General features: G+C 41.6%; 1 protein-coding gene across 7 annotated transcripts in view; it reads right to left on the bottom strand.

The window, feature by feature from the left end:
• Positions 1–19,983, bottom strand: part of TPCN1 (two pore segment channel 1) — a 61,513-nt gene that overhangs the window by 41,440 nt on the left and 90 nt on the right. For 2 of the 7 annotated variants that reach the window (XM_065568269.1, XM_065568272.1), the window contains exon 2: positions 18,712–18,939. In XM_065568269.1, coding sequence (XP_065424341.1) covers positions 18,712–18,823 — 112 coding nt within the window. In that variant the 5' untranslated portion in view covers positions 18,824–18,939. Of the gene's footprint in view, positions 1–1,675; positions 2,437–18,711; positions 19,714–19,983 lie in introns of those variants that run through there. The other 5 variants (XM_005303218.5, XM_065568273.1, XM_065568271.1 and 2 more) reach the window with 4 other exon arrangements.

Raw genomic sequence — 19,983 nt, 5'->3', positions numbered from 1 at the left:
CTTATACAGCCCAGAATGCCATTCTTGGCAACAAGGGCACACTGTTGACTCATATCCAGCTTCTCGTCCACTGTAACCCCTAGGTCCTTTTCTGCAGAACTGCTGCCTAGCCATTTGGTCCCTAGTCTGTAACAGTGCATGGGATTCTTCCGTCCTAAGTGCAGGACTCTGCACTTGTCCTTGTTGAACCTCATCAGGTTTCTTTTGGCCCAATCCTCTAATTTGTCTAGGTCCCTCTGTTTCCTGTCCCTACCCTCCAGCGTATCTACCATTCCTCCCAGTTTAGTGTCATCTGCAAACTTGCTGAGAGTGCAGTCCACGCCATCCTCCAGATCATTAATGAAGATATTGAACAAAACTGACCGCAGGACTGACTCCTGGGGCACTCCACTTGAAACTGGCTGCCAACTAGACATGGAGCCGTTAATCACTACCCGTTGAGCCCGACGATTTAGCCAATTTTCTATCCACCTTATAGTCCATTCATCCAGCCCATACTTCTATAATTTGCTTAACACCTGTGAGGACAAAATTTCTGAAAATATATCCTGCAAACAAAATATTAACATAAGTGGAAACTCAAAAAGGAACTCAACCCATTAGTAATAAACATCCATTTGACCTATGGCAGGATGTTAGGGATAAAAAGGGACCTCTGAGAAGCTGTAAAAATTGACCCAGAACTGAGGGTCAGGGGTGAGCTGTGGAAATCCTCTTAACTGCTGGTATCAACTGGCTGAGAGTACATGGCTACTTTCTGGAGACAAGTATATTTATACCGTCCCTATTTTCCACCATCGTGAAATATCACCAGGATACGTGGGCCAACTGCAGTTTGAAAGCAATTTCACTTGATTTACTTCATAGACTGCAGCTCCTTTGTGGGCTGGGCTTGTGTCCAGGTCCCTCATTCACTCACTCAGACCTGCCCAGTTTGATACAAGTCCTAAAACGATTGGATGGCTTTCAAAATATCAGAACTGATTTATTTCATTTCTCTTTTTCAAAAATATTTCACCACCACCAAAACTTAACAATACCCACAACATTTAAGAGCATCAAAACTTAAGGTCAGATCAATTTAGCCACAGGTGTGTAGCATTAGAAGCTTTTTCCTTTAATCTCTAAAATAATGTTTTTGAAAGAGAGGCACCTTTCCTTGAATGGAATCACACCAACATTTTGAATGGAAAGAAAAGGCAGCACTGGGTTAAACAAAAACTTTCCCAACATTTCATACACAAGATGCTCACTGCTGAAATACAAATGAGATGTCCCTGGGGAAATAAGTGCAAATACAGCAACAGCTCTCAGAGACATGAGTCAGAAACAAAAACTCTGGAGACTGCTATGTATTCTCTCTGCCCAAAACAAACATCTCCATGCTAGTCTCACGTAGAATGGAAAACTGATTAGTGAAGTGTCCCATTGCAGAACTCCATTTACTCTATCTGCCTATTCCCATTGGGTTCCAGAAGGTTGATCTAGAATCCCAAGGCACTAGTATCATCTGGCTAGAATAATAATACATTTAAAATGTGACTCTCTGACTCTTGCTTGGCAGCCATCCCGGTAGCTAATTTCCTCAGCTGCTCCCCCGATAACAATGACACAGACTAATGCAACCCTTCACTCTGCTCCGATCATGCTGTGGAACAGCCCCAACGGCATTTACCATTAGTGTCAGGCTCAGTCAGATAGGAGGATCTCTCCACGGGACTCTCGGAAGAGTGGATAGCAGGCTGCTTCCACCACTGCATGTCAGCCTTTGCCTCAGGACGCAGATGAAGGATATTTGGAGATGGCAGAAGGAGAAGAGTCAGACAATTTAAGTTCTCCCCTCTCTGTTGTCTGAAAGTTTCTTTTCACCTTCAGAGCTTACTCAAGGTTTTAAGAAAAGCTAAACAAACTAGATTCCCTTTTACTCTCTGCAAAACAAAACCCACAAATAAAACAATTTGTTCCTGTGTGGAAAGTGGCTCAAGACTCCAGTTAAAAAAGTTCATCCCGGCCATCCCAGAGACAGGATGCTTTGATTTCTCAGAACGCTTAGCCACTGGATGAAGAGTTTCTAAAATTAATTCTAGTTATAAAGCAAGAACTCATTTGCACTTCCCCCTTCTTTTCTTGGCACGCATCAGAATCTGCTCACCCCGACAAATGTACCGCTAAACGATTCCGCAAAGTGCTGAGCGATCTATGTAAAGAACCCCCTCTCCCAACCAAAAACATCTGAAAATGTTTTGGGAAGTTCATAGTACAAAGGGTGCAAAGAAATAAACCAGCTGAACTGCTCACACAGATGGTAATATTTCCTCCACACTGATGTAACTTATCACAGACATTCCCTGAAAAAAAATAAAAAAATAAAAGCCAGCTGGCCTGCTTACACACGGCATCCGGAATGATACTGCAGGGATTCCAACATTTTCATTCACCAGAGCAAAGCACGCTCCAGTGTAAATAGCTTCCATATGCCATCATTAAAAATAAAGAGGGCGAGAAAGGAGGGGCACAAATAAGAAAAAACTTTCCTCATGCCAAACAGCTCCCTTTATTAAACAAAGTTCCCTGCCACGGGAGAAAGAAAACTCTATTGGTCAGCAGCGTAAGCAACTTCTGCCATGGAGATCTGGGCAAGAGGCACGCAGCTTTCAGAAATGGATCAATGCCAACACACAACTTACACACAGCCATGTGTAAGCCTGCAATAAGTATGCTGGTCCATATGACAGAACGAGGAGCGGAGCAATGAAAAAGGAAGTCCCCCTGTTGGGACAAATCTCCTTCACCTTTCTGCAGGTCAATCCAAGTTGATATCAATTTGGCAAAAAAGTCTTCAACTGCATTTCTTTGCTTGTTGTGGGGAGGAGGGGTTTAAAGAAAAACAAACCACCCTACAGCAAACTGATAAATATAAAGTTATAATACAAACCATACAGAGTCTCTCATATTTCCCCAAATCTCCATGCTTGGCTTCTGCTTACCACTTCCCCTGTGATTCTCTTTTCTGGATGTAACCCACCATTTAAGGTGTTGAAGCAAAATAGCCTTAGCTGCTTCTAGTTTTCTCCTCAGCTGACTACAAACCCTGGCTAGGAATTAACAGCCAGTCAGAAAGGCTACCTCCTAGGGGCACCACTGAGGTGTGCCTTAACAGGGTTTTTGATTGCTATCTTACCTACCATTTCCATACATATGCCCACTTCAAAATTCCGTTCAATCTGAGGTTTATCTTCAGTGTTTGCATTGTTACCATTTGCCAGTGCTTAGTTATCTACTTTGCCCCACCATTCCTCCATCATGTTGGAATATGAGACTGTCTGAATCAACTGCTGACAGATCAGGAGTGCTTCACTGAGGGAGGGCATGCATCCAGTAGCACTAAATGACAGGCACTCGAGTAGGGACACAATTCCAGAAACACCTGAATTTCCTTCTCTATAATATTTTGGATCCCTTGCAGTCAGGCACACAGACAGCACTCACTGTTCTGATGGATGATCTCCTTGCGGCTATGGAAAAAAATCAGACATCCTGGCTAATGCTGTTGGCTTTACTGGTGGCCTTACCTCCCCTGATGGCCTGGTAAGGATGGATGTGGTTGCATTAGGCAGGCTTCATTCATTTCCTTCAGAGAGGTGTCAGACAGCTCTTCTCTGAAAGCCCTTACCAGTAGAGGGATCAGCACTATTGGACCTTCTGTTCAAGCACGTGAAGCCACTGGAAGGATATTGCAAGAAAGTATGGGACTGTGGTGGATCAGCATCCTTCTTAAATGCAAAACAGTACAGACTCCCTTCTATCCCAAAGCCTGAAGTAGAGACCTGAATAAAATAAGAATTCAATCCAGGCAAAAATAGAGGTGATGGCTGTTGACAGGAAGAAGCACCAGGAGCGATGAAGTTACATCAGCATCATGAAGAAGTCTACCTTCCAAATGCCAACATGGATCTTGATGGACTTATCTCTGCTCCTGGACTCTCCAGCTAAGAGACTGCACCCACTCTTCTCGGATGCTGACTGAGTGACGATAGTCTATACTTCCGACATTTCAAGGCTAGTCTCACCCCATGGGAGATAACGCTGAAACCCACCTGGAAACACTGCCAATTTGACATTTAGCTGACCATCGTATAGGTAGTGTGGACCAATGAGAGCACAACTCACCAGTGCTTCACATGCTGTTTGACTGCCAGTTAAATATTATGTCTAATTTCAAGATTTTGGACCTTATATTTAAAGCTCTGCATATACTAGAGCCCCAATAATACAGAAATGGCCTTTTGCACACATCCTCTTTCCCACTCATTGTGGCAACTGCATTTGACAGGAATGCTGTGTGTGACTGATGGTACCCAGCTCCGAACAGGAAAGACCCATGAAGGTAGAATTCACTGTCAATAGAGATCAAGCTGAACCCAAACTCTGGTACCTACAGGGAACATACAAGCGCTCTCATACCACTGTCCTGAAGGCTCTCTCTCTTTCATACCAGATGAAGGAGGAAGAATCATGGCTGGGCACTATGGGAAGCAAGTCACCTGGGGTTTTTTATTGGTTTGTTTAGGTTTTGTTTTTTTGAGCCAGTGGCTTTGTTACTGGGGGGCAGGGGATGAGAGCCATGGTCTTGTCTGGGAGAAGACCTGATGTACTTTACATTCATATGATGGTACCTGGAGCCTATGGGTTGAGCACCATAAATAGTAAGTGCAATAAGCATGCATGGGATCCCTCTGGAGCAGGGATTAAAAAAAGATATCCAGAATAGCCTAAACAAGTTACTATTGTAATTTTGGTGCCCAGAACATACAGCGTGTCCCCAATGACAGGCACTGTCATGCCACTCTGTTTCAAGAGAAATAATATGTTGACTTGAAAGGTTAGCATGATATGCAGACAGTGTGTCATTAAAAAGAATGGTTGGTGTCAGCCAATCACAATTGTTAGCAGCCACAAAGTATGCAAATCCCTGTCCTCTCATTAGCGACTCCCACACCCTCTATAGACAACCAAATAATACGGACACCTCAGTGTCTCTTTTAATGCAGCTGTCTCAAAAATATTTAATTTTCAGCTATTTTAGCATAAAACAATTGGCTGGTACTTCCTGTTAACAGTAACTGTAACCAGGACTATAAAGCAGCCTCGCCTTCTGCCTCAGTGTTTAGTCCACAATACAATTACCTCATAAAAACAAGACACTCAAGTTAACATCCAAATGGCTGGATTATGAAAATTTTAAATGGGAGTTGAATACACATGCTGAAGGATGAACAGACCCCCTCCCCAGCACGGAAAGCTATTTTAAATAAATTATCACCTCTTTTATAAACCATGCTGCTTAACTTCTCATATCAACACACAACACACACACAAACTGCAACTGTTTGACTAGATGAATCTATGGTATCTGCGTTAACGTTTGTGCTACACACACTTAAAATATTGGTATGTGAACGTTAAAATGTTCTAGGGAACCAAAGACAATTCTCATTTTTGGTACAATAGTGCTCCTAGTGCACTATTGTAGTAGGAGGTACCATGTTATCCGATGTACACTTTACATCTTAACATAAAATTAACAATTTGTTTAATGACTTGAAAACAATTTCAAACGATGAAAAAACATAAGATCCTCTTACAAACCATCTCCTATGCAAACCGGTTTCCCTGTGGCAAGTACAGTGCATTTTCACATGAAAAAAACAATGGAAAGGACAGCATAAAAGAGCAAAGATGAAAATAAAAACTTAACCAAGCAACCTCAGTTATTGCATTAAGACACGTACAACCCCCTTATGCATCTGTGCTGTTTGTCGCCTCATTTTGGGTGCTGCACTGATGCTTAGTAATACAGAATCCCAACTTGTTGCCTGCTCCCTCACTCACACTCTCTGAGTCACTCTGTGGTTTGTCTCCTGTAATTGTGCTGACTGCCCAGTTTTGATCACAGGAAAATTTGATCACTGTTGAATTTTCAAAGACACATCCTAGATTCACAGCAGCCATGCAGGGCATACAGAAACGCTTTCCCTCTCATTTAGCTGGTCCAAAACACCTCTGGAAATCCGAAAGAGTCCTAAACTACACTATAACTATCCCCAGACATCATTGGCTGAACAGTGACTGATGCTTCACTAGGACAGCAGCTGCTCCATGGACCCATTAGAAGCTTTCTATGGACCACTGGTATACACATACTACAGTTTGAGAGCCACCGAGTTCATTCATAGTTAGTATATAAAAGTATGAAAATCATTGTTCAATTTACGAAAGGTGCATCCGACTAAAAAAAATAATAGGTTACTTATCACCAGTAGTTCTCACTCTCCATCTGTATTGCCTTCACAGAGCCACACACCTAGCCCTTTTCCACAGAACCTTTTTCAGCTTAGCCTCTGTGTAGGAATTGAATGCCTTCTGGATGTAACATCACAAGAGAGAATATTAACTACTATAAGCAGGGGCAGATTTCAATGCTCTTACATCCAAAGTCTGATGACAAAGAAGTACCTGCTCCTTTCTGCATTGCTCCAGTTGCTGAAGTCAGATGTTGTTTTAATTCAGGGGATTCTGACTAGCAAAATACATAGCCCCACTTATTTCTACATGTTGGAGTGCAAAAGACAAACTAGATCCTTTTTGCATAGACACCTCTACCTCGATATAATGCTGTCCTCGGGAGCCAAAAAAAAAAATCTTACCACGTTATAGGTGAAACCGCGTTATATCGAACTTGCTTTGATCCACCAGAGTGCGCAGCCTCGCCCCCCCGGAGCACTGCTTTGCAGCGTTATATCCAAATTTGTGTTATATTAGGTCACAGGTGTATTTAAAATCCAAAACTACTGTAAGTTTCAGATCTTTTATTTTGTCCATAACAGATCAAAATCAATCCTGCAAAAAGGAGAACCCTCAAACCACAATAAAAAAAATAAATTAGTCTCCACAAAGTGATTTTGATGGTCATTTTGTCAGTTCTTTCAACTGGTAGTATGCTTATGTAATCCTATTAGACCTCTGATATCACATTATAAATACATACATACATTTTTATCACTGACAAATTAACTCCTGAGGTGAAGACAGGGTCTGCAAGTTTGTTTCCAACAGGGGGGGGGGGGAAAATCAAGTTGTAAGATCCATGTTTTCAAGACGACTACTTAAGCATACAGCTATCCTATCATATTCAGTAGGAGAAAGGCAAGCTCCCTCTAATGGTGCAAATGCAGAAGGGTCAGTCAAAGAATGCATGAAACAGAGTTTTTAAATAGGAGTGTCAGAAAGGAATCCAGAAAGACAATATCTGAATCCCCCACTACTGTCTGTCTTTAATACAGTAAGTTAAAATGAATGTTAGATAATATTTTCTCCAGTTGTGCTGCTCACTTCTAATGTAATGCTTTCAGATGTCAGCACTGACTATTTCTTAAGATGAAATCAGAACGAAGTAATCCAAAACTGGCAGTGAGAAGAGAAATGCGATATTAACACCTGAAGAAAAATATAGACTGGAAAATCTGAAATTTGTAAGTTTCGTGGGAAAATCTGCATTAATCAGTAAAAACTGAACCCACAAGAACCAGTTTATAAATTCTCTCTCTGTTAGCGAAACTCAATTTTACAAAGTACACACCCTTAATTATAGTAATAAAGCTCTGTGGGATTAAAAATACGTTCCAGCTTGTGATACTTGTGGAACACAGCCATTATCACCTTCTCTTCCCTAGTTTTGCCAGAGTAGAGAAGTTGCTAATATCCCATGAGGCTGTATACAAAGGAATAAGGAGAATCTCTGACTTCTTGTCTCATTAAACTGCTGCCCAAGGAAAATAAAGAGGAACTGCGTAAGATCAGCCCCAGCAAGATTTAGCAGGGAGTAAAGATACTGTCTTCCAGAGGCTCACCCACAACTGCAAGATTCATAAGATTTTTTAGGTCATGAGGGATCATTATAAACATCTAATCTGACCTCTCGCATGACTCAGGTGATAGGATTTCCCTGAATTAACTTCTTATCTGTGGTTGCTAAAGCATAGAATTTAGAAAAACATCCAATCTTGATGTAAAAATTGCTAGTAATGGAGAATCCACCACAACTCTTGATAAAAAGAACGAGGAGTACTTGTGGCACCTTAGAGACTAACAAAATATATCTTCCTACTGTATTTTCCACTGCATGCATCCGATGAAGTGGGTTTTAGCCCACGAAAGCTTATGCTCAAATAAATTTGTTAGTCTCTAAGGTGCCATAAGTACTCCTCGTTCTTTTTGCTGATACAGACTAACACGGCTGCTACTCTGAACTCTTGATAAGTTGTTCTAATGATTAATTGCCCTCACTGTTAAAAATTTTTCACAGTATTTCTAGTCTGTAGTTGTCTAACTTGAACTTGTAGCCATTGGCTCGTTATACTTTTGCCTGCTAGTTCGAAGTGCCCTCTAGTACCAAAATTTCTGTTCCACATGTAGATACTTACAGGCTGTGATCAAGTCACCCAGTATCTCTCTTTGAGAAAGTAAAATAGATTTAACTCCTTGAATCTTTTGTTATAACAGACAGGTTTTCCAACCCTTTAGTGGTTCTCACGGCTTTTCTCTGAACCCTCTCAAATGTTTCAACATCCTTCTTGAAGCACAGACAACAGAATTGGACAAAATATTCCAGTAGCAGTCACACTAGTGCCAAATAGAGGTAACATGAACAGGGGAGCACTGAGTTTAAGCATCTAAGGATGCCTTTTTGGAGTATTGCCTTGGGAGCTGGTGTTCACCGGATTATCCATTATCCCCCTCAAGTATTTTTCTAGAGTAATAGATTCCCAGGATACAGTACCCAATCCTGAAAGTATGGCCTACATTAATTGTTCCTAGATATATGACTTTAAATATGGCTATAATGAAATCCATATTGTTTGCTTGCATCCTGCTTAACAAGTGACCCCAGATTATTCTGTATCAGTGACCTGTCCTCTTCATTATTTACCAGTCCTCAACCTTTGGGTCATTGCAAACTTTAAACAGTAATGATTTTGTTTTTCTTCCAGGTCCTTGACAAAGATGTTCAACAATGTAGGGCCAAAAACCAATGCCATGTTGATTTTATATCGTTTTAGTTTCTTAATCAAAATATCATAATGCTACCAAGTCAACTGCCTTACAGAAGTCTATTACATCAACACTATTCTCTTTATTAACGAAACTTGTAACGTCATAAAAAGGTTAATTTGACAAGATTTTTTTTCCCCATCAACCCATGTCTATTGGCATTAATAAAGAAGTTCTGTAACAGCCATTCCATTATTTTACCTGGAATCAATGTCACGCTGATTACAGGCCTATATTTACCTGGGCCATCCCATTTACTTTTTTTAAATATGGGCACAACATTAGCTTTCTTCCAGTCCTTTGGAACTTCCCCAGTGTTCCAAAACATATTGGGTTAAAAAAAATAAACACACAAACACCAGCATTAATGTTTCAGTGAGCTTCTCATCCAATTCTTTTAATATGTTTGGATGCAAGTTATCTGACCCTCCTTATTTAAAAGATATCCACCTTTAATAGCTGCTGTTTAATATAATCTTTAGTTATTGTTGGAATGGAAAAGTATCAACATATAATTGAATACATCATCTAGCTTTTCCCCAAATACAGAACAGAAATATTTACTGAACACTTCTCCCTTTTCAGCATTAATGAAAATTCTACCATTTCCATTTAATAATGGACTCATCCCATTGTTAGCATTCCTTTTTTCCTAATATAGTTAAACTCATCTGTATTATCCTTAACTCTGCTAGCCATAGATTTGTGTGTGTGCACGCATGTGCTTTACCAATTTTCTAGTTTCCATTCACTATTACCAATTTCCCCCTTCCCCCCCGCCATTTGTTATGTTGTTTATTTTAATGCCAGTTTTACTTTCCCAAAAGCAGAACACTCAATGTACATAGAGGTTGCAAAGCAGAGTCAAAGAATAAAGTGACATGGCCACGTAACACCCAGCAAGTTTGCAATAATTGTTGTCACATTTCCAGTTGTTCTGGAATGACCACCACACTACCAAGTCTCTGCTCCACCCAGGCATCAGTAAAGAGGTGTGACTCTCCAATACAAGGAGTACTTTCCAGTTTCAGTGATGACTTACTGTTGACAAATTAATAAAATAATCAACTCGAGTTAGAAGTTTCACCTCGTAGGAACATTACGTGAAGAGGATAGCATTTGGACCATGAATGGCCTTCCTCAAGATACACTTTTGTGAGGGCATTATCAACTGTGGTGCCAAATGCTGCTCACCTCCCCCAGGCAAGCAGTCCCACTGACATCAACGGGACAATTTACATGAATAAAGCAATCTGGATTAGACTATGGCTCAATACTTCAGTTACTATTCAAGAAAGCACCAAAGATGAATACCCTCAAGCAGGGTTGCCAGGTCAATGAAGGAAGTGGGAGTGTGTGTGGAAATACCATTCTTCTCAGACCCACCATTCTTCTGAGGATTCCCCCCCCCCCGGCTTAGAAATAGTGCAACATATTCCTATGCCTTCCGGAGCCCAATGACTGCAGCTGATGGATTGGAAAGGATTAGCTCTGGAGGAGATAATGCTTCTCTTTACCTCCTTACATGTCTGGTTATCTCTTAAATGGCAATATAATCTGCATTTAGAAATGGGATGAGGCCAAACTCACTAAAATGGCTGGGCCCTGGAGATTTTTTCATTGCTCCTACATATGGAATTATGTGCTCACGCCTCAGTTTTATGGGCATCGCCTTCATTTAACCCAATGCACAGACGCATTTATTTATTCCATGCAATACATTTAATGGATTACGTTATCTTCCTATATGCAGCTTTTCCCCCATGACTGGTAAAAGTAAAAGCCACAAACTGTATTTTGTTCTCATATAAATTCACAGAGGACATCAGAGATTACTAGATTATGATGTACAGAAAAAACAACAGCATGTACCATATTTGTTTATATTTCCAAGGCACCTCTCATCATAGCATCTGAGTGCCTCATATCTACTTGTATTGATATATGTTCCATAATTTTTTATTTCCTCTAATGCAAGAATAAAAGCATGGTTATGAATGGGTTTCACCAGGTCAGCGTAGCTCGCTCACATGTAGTAAGCAGTGGTTTTTGCCTCCCCAATGACCTTGATACAAGCCATTTAAAATTCTGATTTGATCTTAGGTTTGTAAGAGCACCTCCTTGTCATCTGTGAAGTCGTCCACCATAATGCTGAGTAATTTGGGGTTGAACCAGATATATTTTATTTTTTTCCAAAGGGAAAAAGAGTTCTCATGTCTCCTACACGGCATGTGGGAGCCTGAGCTTTCCATTCAAATGCTCAATGGGTACCGATAGAATCCCAGAGCCACTCCACAGTTCACGTAAAGTTGCACCTAAAGAACTACTCAGGATTAATAAAAAGGAAGTGTTCAACCTAGAATACAAAACATATTACACAATCATGCTATAAACACGTGGAAACCCTCGGAAGGTGCAGATCTAAAGCCAGAGCCTGTCAGAGAAAATGGAGACCTCTCAAACTCATTCTACTTTCCCCATTTTAGAAAATCAGAAATTGAGTGTTCTGGCTCATAAATTCTACTCCTGGTGAATGTGAGCTTAGAACCCCACAGGCAATAAGGAAAAGGCAATCAACAACAACTCTAACCACTGCACAGATGCTGCTGTTTAGTTTATACAGCGCTTCTTAAAGCATTCGGATGGATAAAATGGGATTTCAACGCAGGGGGGCTGAGGGCAGCAGGCAGGATCCCTCAGTGAAGACACCAAGGGCAAAGGAAGTTCTGAGGAGCATCATATTGGTTATGATGAGTTAACTCAGCATGCTCAGCTTTTGTTCGTTTTAATCTGCCAGTAAGCAGACTTGGCCATACCCAACATCCTGCTTCTAAAATGCTCTAAAAATCCACAGGAACCATTAAAAAAAAAAAAAGGAAAAACAAACTGATGTCTTCCCTGGGAAGCCATGAAAAGCTAATAACTATTTGTTTCCAACTGTTGTTGGGTTTCCTGTTGTCATTTCAGAATCACAGTCTGAATGTTTTCTAGCTCTTTAAAACCTTTTATAGTTCCAGGACCACCTGTTCAAATACTCTGACACCACTATACATGTGCACTTCTCTACGCATCCCTCAATACAAGCCATCAGCCTGGGAAGAAAACACTTAGCCTGTTTTTCTGTTCTCCTATCACGCAGAGCGAAGATGTGCTGAAGAAAGATGCAGATGGCTTTCTCAAAGCATCAAGGTCGTTGTCGGCTTCTACACAAAAGGGGAGATGAGTGGCTTCCAGATTCTTCAATCCCCATTTGTCATACCCTTAATGACTTATGTTATGTGTGTATAAAACTGGATACGTGTTTATAATTCTGGGGGTAGAGTGGTCAAGGGAAGGGTTTTACTTTAGAATAATTACTCCTGGGGGAATTCTGTGCCAAAAAATTGAAAATTCTGCACACAATATCTTAAAATTTTGCAAATTGTATTTGTCAACACACTATACAATCATGCCAGTTTCAATTATTTTGGTAATTTATTTCAAAATAAATGTCAGCAAGTATGTCTGTAGCAATACAGACACACAAAAATTCCCCAGGAGTAGGGAGTTAAAGAAACCCCTATGACAACCCAGTTCCAGCTTCTCTTCTCCCTACCCCTCAGAGCCCAGCTGGGGGGCCAACACTCACACCCCCTACTCCCCAGAGGCCAGCCATGGGGCCCTCCCCGGCCCAGAGGCTCACACCTTCTATTCCCCAGAGCCCAGCCATGGGGCTCCCCTGGCCCGACACTCACACCGCCTATTCCCCAGAGCCCAGGGATCCAGAAGGAGAAACAGCTAGATGCGGAGTCCCAGGCTAGCACGGCGTTTCCTGCGTGTCACCACCTCTTTCCTTCAAGGCGTGCTGGGAACTGCAGCTACCGAGAACCCTCCAGTTCCCTCCCCCTCCCTTTGACCTTCTCTTCTATTTGTGAGCTGGGCTCTGCTGGGTCCAGCAGCCCCTAATGGCAGCTAACATCTCTGCAGCACATTTCTGTGGGGGGGGAAAAGGGAGATTCTGCACACACAACATTAATTTCTGCAAAATTCTGCATTGTGCAGTGGCACAGAATTCCCCCCCGGAGTAAATAATGGAATCCTTTATCACACACCATGAAATGATCTGGTGCATCCTACTTCTGTGCAGAACAAGTAGGATGGGGAGCGGGGGTAAGTTGGACCATTCAAAATACCATTGGGGGGACAGACAAGACAGTCACTTATGAAACTTATTATACTACATTCAACAGTGCAGCTGTTCTTTTTCAACAAAGTGCCCTTCTGTGAAAGGCACAATGTCTGAATTAATGTAGATCAAGCCCCCCGACTGAAAAAACAAGACAAACACAGTGACTTCATGCTAACTGCAAGACAATCCTTCATAGTACTTGGTTAAGTTGAGAGTTACTCTTCTATACTTACCAGGCACTGTGGTCATACATTACTTTTTTTTTTTTGGCCACGGATGCTTTTGTAATGCATGGACACCACAGTAAATTCAAGAGAGTATATATTTAAAAGATTAACAATATTACTCTCTCTTACTACAGCAATTATGCATAATTACAAAACCATATCCAAAGCACTGCTGTCTCACTAACGCAGAGACACAAGGAGATAATGGGTTAGGAGTCTAGCACACAACTGTGTATTCTCCAGTATCAGAGGACACACAGCAGCTCCTGAATGGAATGCAAGTTGGAAATCAACCTTTTCAGACTTCATCTGAGTTTACAGGGCATGGGCACATCACACCAATAATCACAGTGAGAGGGGAACAGTGCTGAGAGAGAAATCAGTACATTCTCATGTTTCATGTGCTGATTTATTTTGCTGTAATTTCCATCTCCTAGAGCAGTGTTTCTCAACCTTTCCGTTGACCTCCTTATCTGAAAAAATTGAGACCCTCTACCTACCTTAAGCTTGGCCTTCAGCTTCAGGCCTGGGGCTGAAACATGTAAACTGTCAGGAAACAGGGCAAAAGCTTTGCGGGACCCCTGGCTATCTAATGCCGTCTGTGTTTGCAACTCCCCTAAACCCACTTGTGACCTCCGCTAGGGGTCACGAACCCAAGGTTGAGAGACTGTCTTAGGAAGCCATACTGGAGACAGCTTTCCTTCAAGGGCAACTTGCTCTTCTAAAAAAAGAGTTCCATTATAAGTTATCTGGACTAGATGCATATTACAAAACCCCCAGCAGACATTCAGACTGTACAGTTGTGAGTTTGGGAAGAGATTTTTTAATCAGTTTGATGCCTCTCATTGAAAGTCAATGGGAATTAGGCACCAAACTGCCCTATGCACATTTGAAAAAAAAAAAAAAATCTCACCCTTAAATAACAGAATAAAAATACGTCATCACTACAAAAAAATTAGTCCTTCACAAAACACTAATTACTCCTTCCAGAGCCACTGTGAGGTAGGTATAATACACATTTTACCAATGAGAAAACTGAAGCTCTGAGAGGTTAAGTGACTTACCCTAGGTCAAAGAAGGAATCTGTGGCAGAACTGGGGCTGGCACGCCTACATTTCTGGCTCCCAGTCCTGTGCTCAAGCTGTGATTTATCTCCAAATGAAGTAGCTGAAGCACGACTACTGGAACTATTTAAGAGGAGATCAGTGGTACGAGAAGACACGTTGTAGGAAAATATACTGCATGGTATGTAGGAAGTTTAAGGTTCTGCTGTCAGAGATCCCATGAATTACCAGGTCAAATGCAACCACCTTGTCTGTCCTCACTTTTTCCCCATTACTTTAGTCACAGTCATCAATTTCCACAAAATCTGCGTGCTTAGTCTGCAATGTCACCTTCTAAATCTCTCACTGCCATTTGAAGGATCAATACCTTCATTTCCTGGTAGGTTTTCTAAGTCTTCCACAAAACTAACTTTTAGTATCCATTTACTTTCAAAGCCAGCAAAGTCAAAACCTCCTTGACAGTGATCTGTTTCCTCAATGAACAGAGTATTAGCACAAGCACAGATACTTTGCTGGAGATCATAGTATTTCCAAAAGAGCCAAAAAGCTGTTGCCTACTTGTTCCTGCTAGGAACATCAGAGGATGTGGTGCAATTTCACATCTGGGGAACTCTCATCCACTGGCTGCACTATAAAAGTTACATTATTAGATAACAAGGATATTTTCGAAAGAGATGCTATCTGTCCAGATATGGTATCCCTGCTAAGTATGAAGGGGAAATCCTTTTTCTTTCACTGCTGACACGAATATGTTCTTGAACCAGAATTTATACAAGGAAATTTGTGTTCCTTCAAGCTTTATGCTGATTATAGGAATCAGCAAGTGGATATTCACATCTCTGAATGCTTGTGTATTTCAGCAGAACTATGTCAACCATTCCTCGGCTAGATTCTAGCCCAGTACTTTGGGCACGTGCCTACAAGTGGATAAGTAGATAAACTATTCAAACTGAACTGGTTTATTGTACATAATGTGCCCTTACTCCATAATTATACTCCAAAACTGTTGTGAGTTATTTGAACAGAGCATCAGCCAACTGCATTCTCATTACATTCTTATTCCTTGATAGGATTTTTCTAATATCAAGACCAGACAGTACTTGATAAAAAGAACTCCTTTATTCCCATATTCTTATGGAAGTGTAGCACCTTCTCCAATACTGTGAGGCCTGTGATGAACATTCACGCAGTAAGTACTGCAGCACAGCTTCTTATAACTGAGGAAATTTGGATTCATAATCTTCATGCAGGAGGGTTATGCACCACTATGCATTCACTTTGAAGTATCTGTAGCTTCCTCCTTTGCAGGTCTTATGCCATAAATTTCAGGATGGCCCAGAACATACTTAGAAGTGAGTTTGGGTAATAATTCTCTATTTTCCACCCATTACAAATTAAACAGAATGGCTCAGGCTTTCTAAAGTTTCCTTTGATTCACCTTTAAGTAGAACCCAAGTTTGGAAAGAGTCAGCAAAGGTGTGAGTGTTTTTGCAAAATTACAATTGTCTGAAGACAGGAAGCTTCATTCAAAATCTAGAGTGGCAGCTGACACTTCTACTAGAATTTATTTTTGCCTCAGTAGCAATCAGTGTTTTTCTTGTTCAAACCAGAGTATAAAAAATGACTTTTCCCACTTGCTATAAATCGACTAGTGTGGAAGTACTGTGGTAACACAGTACAACATTGTTGCCTATATAACATTTGTACTGTATGTCCTGCTCTGAATGCACTGGACCTGCATTGCTAGTTGATGCAACAGGAATTTCCATATAGAAGAGTACATCTTGGACCTGAACTAACATGGGGGTAAATTATATGTATGTATGATTTATTGCCTATAATTCCAAGCAGCTCGATAGATGCTGTCCAATACTTGCAAGGCTTTACATGTGTCTTACAATATATATTGTATATAAAAAAGCTCTCAGACTTTGAGATATGATGGAAGAACATTTTTAAATTTAAGATAATATTGAACTCTTATATAGCACTTTTCATCAGTAGATCTCAAAATGCTTTACAAAGGAGAGCAGTATCATTATCCCCATTTAACAGACGGAGAAATTGAAGCAGAGTAGTGAAGTTACTTGCCCAATTTCACCCACTAGGACAGTGGCAAAGGCAGGAATAAAACCTATATCTTCTGAGCCCCAGTCCAGTGTTCTTTCCACTAGGCCAGCCAAGTGTTTAAAACAAGGAACTAAAAGTCAGGAGCTCCTAGGCTATTTTTTCCACCACTGTTAGTGACTGACTGTGTAACTGAGTAAGGTCACTTAATTCCCGTGTCTCAGTTTTTCCTACAGTAAAATGAGGGTAATAACACTCATTTAACTCACAAAGGAGTTGTGAAGCTTAATTAATCTTTATTCAGCACTTTGAGATCCTCAAATAAGATGCGCTAGGGAAGGACAACATACTTTCTTTAAGCAACAGACTCAAGTGATGACAGCACTTCTCTCCCTCTCAGTCTTCTTCAACTGCTGGAGTTTTGAAGAACTTACTATCAAGCCTCACAATTATTTTTGTTCAGACTGCTGCCTGCATTGTGAGAAAACCTCACTACTGCATCCATTAGGAGCAAAATTCTAGTCAGCTTTGCAGAATTCTGACCATCTGGTGAGACAGAAAAGTGATAGCATCCTGGAAGACATGATACTTCACTACAATATAAAACCCTGCCTTCCTTAATCTCAGTCATTATAAGCCTTTTATGCACTCCTCACTGAAGTGAGTTCCTCTATTCAGTGTTTAAAGAATTAAATAGACCAGGAGACAATTTTTCTTTAAAACCTTATTTTTAAAAGGAAATCCAGCTTCTATCTTCTCATTTAGTTTTCTTTAAATTCCAACCTTGTAGCATTAATTTTATCCAACAAAAGGTCCCTCCTGCCCACCCCTCCTGCAACAGTTTTAAGAAACAACCCCTGTATTTAAGTTAAAATTTTTACTTTGTATCATGGTTTTGAGAAAATTGGCATGTAGCTACTTACAAAATATTGCAGTCTAGTTTTGACAGACTATCAACACTACCAAAAAAATCCCCACATGTCTGAAGGCCCAGCTGCAACAGAGTTAAACATGTCCCCAAGTTAAAAAAGAGTTAGACAAGGGCCCCAAACAGATAAACCATGGCTCTGTGTTGTAAAGTAGATAGGACCTAACTGTGTTGCACCCACATACTTGAATTATACTACAACGTTGGGACAGATCAGAACTATAACATAGTTTGGGAGTATGGATTAAACCTTGGAGATATTCCATCTACACAGCAAAATGGAACTGTCGTAACTCAAGGATTCTCAACCTACAGGTTGTGGCTAGGTGCCAGAAGGTTGCAACCACGCAGCTCTATCCATATAGTTACAGGGAATGGGACTACTGGCTACATTGTAAGGGGCAGTCCCAGTTTAGAAGAGGCTGAGAACCACTGTTTTGGAGGACAAACTATAAAGTAATTGAGCCCCCCAACATGGTTGTGTTTACACTACAGAAAGGTCCTTAGAGATCTGAGATCAGAATCAATGACAGGTAGACCTTGTCATGTAATTTCTCAGAATCCTATTAGTTTTGCTAACATTGCTAGGACTAAATTCACTCATGGAGGTGGACAGACACTGAAAAGAAAGCAGGGAGCAGAAAACAAAGAAGGAAAGAGGTCTTTTGTTTCCCTTTTTTAGTCCTCTTTCCCTGTGAATATAGTGATTGCTTCTACTCACAGCTTTCCACAAGCATCCACAAAGTGAAACAGACATCTCTAGAGAGATCAACAGGTTTCTGAAACAGAAACTTCAATTTACAGGCAAGAAAGTCCCAATTTATTACCTGAAAATATCAAAGGCTGCATGACACACAGACTCAAATAAAGACCAAATCATCTACTCCTTGATCACCCAAGACATTCACTAAAGTTATGAGAGTTTTCAGTAAACAATACAAAAATTCCTAATAGGTTTTTTTGAGGCTACTCCTAATACTGTGAGTGATTAGTTTTTTGGTAAGATTTCAGGCTCCAGCAGGAAGAATACAGAGCAACTGCTATGGATAGAAAAAAAAACCCAAATAAAAAACCCCCCACAAACCACAATTACGGCATCTGACTGAAAATAAACTGTGTGCTCCAAAAAACATAAAGTGGTCTTACTTTCATTAGGCAGGTCCTCCCGATCCAGCTCCTCATTGGGTGCAGAAGTGTTGCTTCCACTCTCATCCAAAGTGAGAATGAGGGGAACATCATCATCCATGCTCACAGCCATTCTATTTCCTTTCAGGCTCCTCTTCCAAGAACTTTAAATAATGTCTTTTGCAGTTCACTTTTCAAAAACACTTTGTCAGAAATATTCCTCAGAAAGTCCTCCATCGGGTGCATCTTCTAGACTTAAAAATATGGAGAAAGATACACCCATTTCCAGGAGATCTCAGTCCAAAAAAAAAGAATCTACCAAGCTGTTTGCAAAGAGTGGGGCAGAACAGTAAGTTCACTAGCAACATTAGTTTATATCCAGCCACTGGCTATTAAAACAAAAAAACTTTATCTAACTTGAGCTACTTATCCGCAACCACAACTCATGATCTTAGCTGCAATCATCATGATTTAATTTAGAACAGAAGGAAAATAATTCTAGGTAAATCCCTCAATGTTTATTAATCATAAAGAATAGGCAGGAGCTACATATATATAGTGAACATAACCCTGTCACTCATGGCTTCAAATCCAAAGCTATTCTGTTCTTCCATTTCAAAACTCCGGACTCCACGGGGGGAATGGGAAAAGTGGAGTCCCATGAGCGTGCACGCTCATGAAGTCACTAACAGGACTTTTCCTCCACCACACTTGTGAATCCCTAGAAGTGCCTCACTAATGATGCTCCCCCCCAACGTGTTTATGGTTTGATCCTTGAGCGGAGGGGATGGCTGGGAGCAAGTCCCAGGGAAGGCTGGGGCGGGGGTGGGGGACAGGCCGGCTCAGGTCACGCAAACAGTAACATGTTCCCAGGACTAAAAGCGCCAATGTGCATTTCCGGGTAGGGGCGCCACCCGCACCAGACAGCGGCACACCAGCGCCAAGGGAGACGGGGAGAGGGGGGGGCTGCTTTGCACCTTGCCTGGGGGGGGGGCACCGGGATCCCCTCCCCGAGCTGACTCCGCACCTGCCCCAGCGACTCCCCGGCGCGCTGCACGAGCCCCACAGGGGCCGCGCCCCCCTCACAGCGACCCCCGGCGCGAGACCCGCCTCAGCGACCCCTCCCCCCGCGCCCCAGGCGACCCTTGTACACGCTCCACGCGGACGTTTCACGCCGCGCCCAGCCCACGCGAGCCCCGCGCGGGAGCCCCGGTCCGCTCCCCCGGCAGCCCCGAGCCCCAGCCGGCGGGTCCAGCCACAGACCCGAGCCCGCCGAACTACCCCCAGCCGCGG

The sequence above is a fragment of the Chrysemys picta genome, chromosome 15, assembly GCF_011386835.1.
Source record: "Chrysemys picta bellii isolate R12L10 chromosome 15, ASM1138683v2, whole genome shotgun sequence".
NCBI classification, from domain to species: Eukaryota; Metazoa; Chordata; order Testudines; family Emydidae; genus Chrysemys; species Chrysemys picta.
This window is presented reverse-complemented; position numbering and strand designations above follow the sequence as displayed.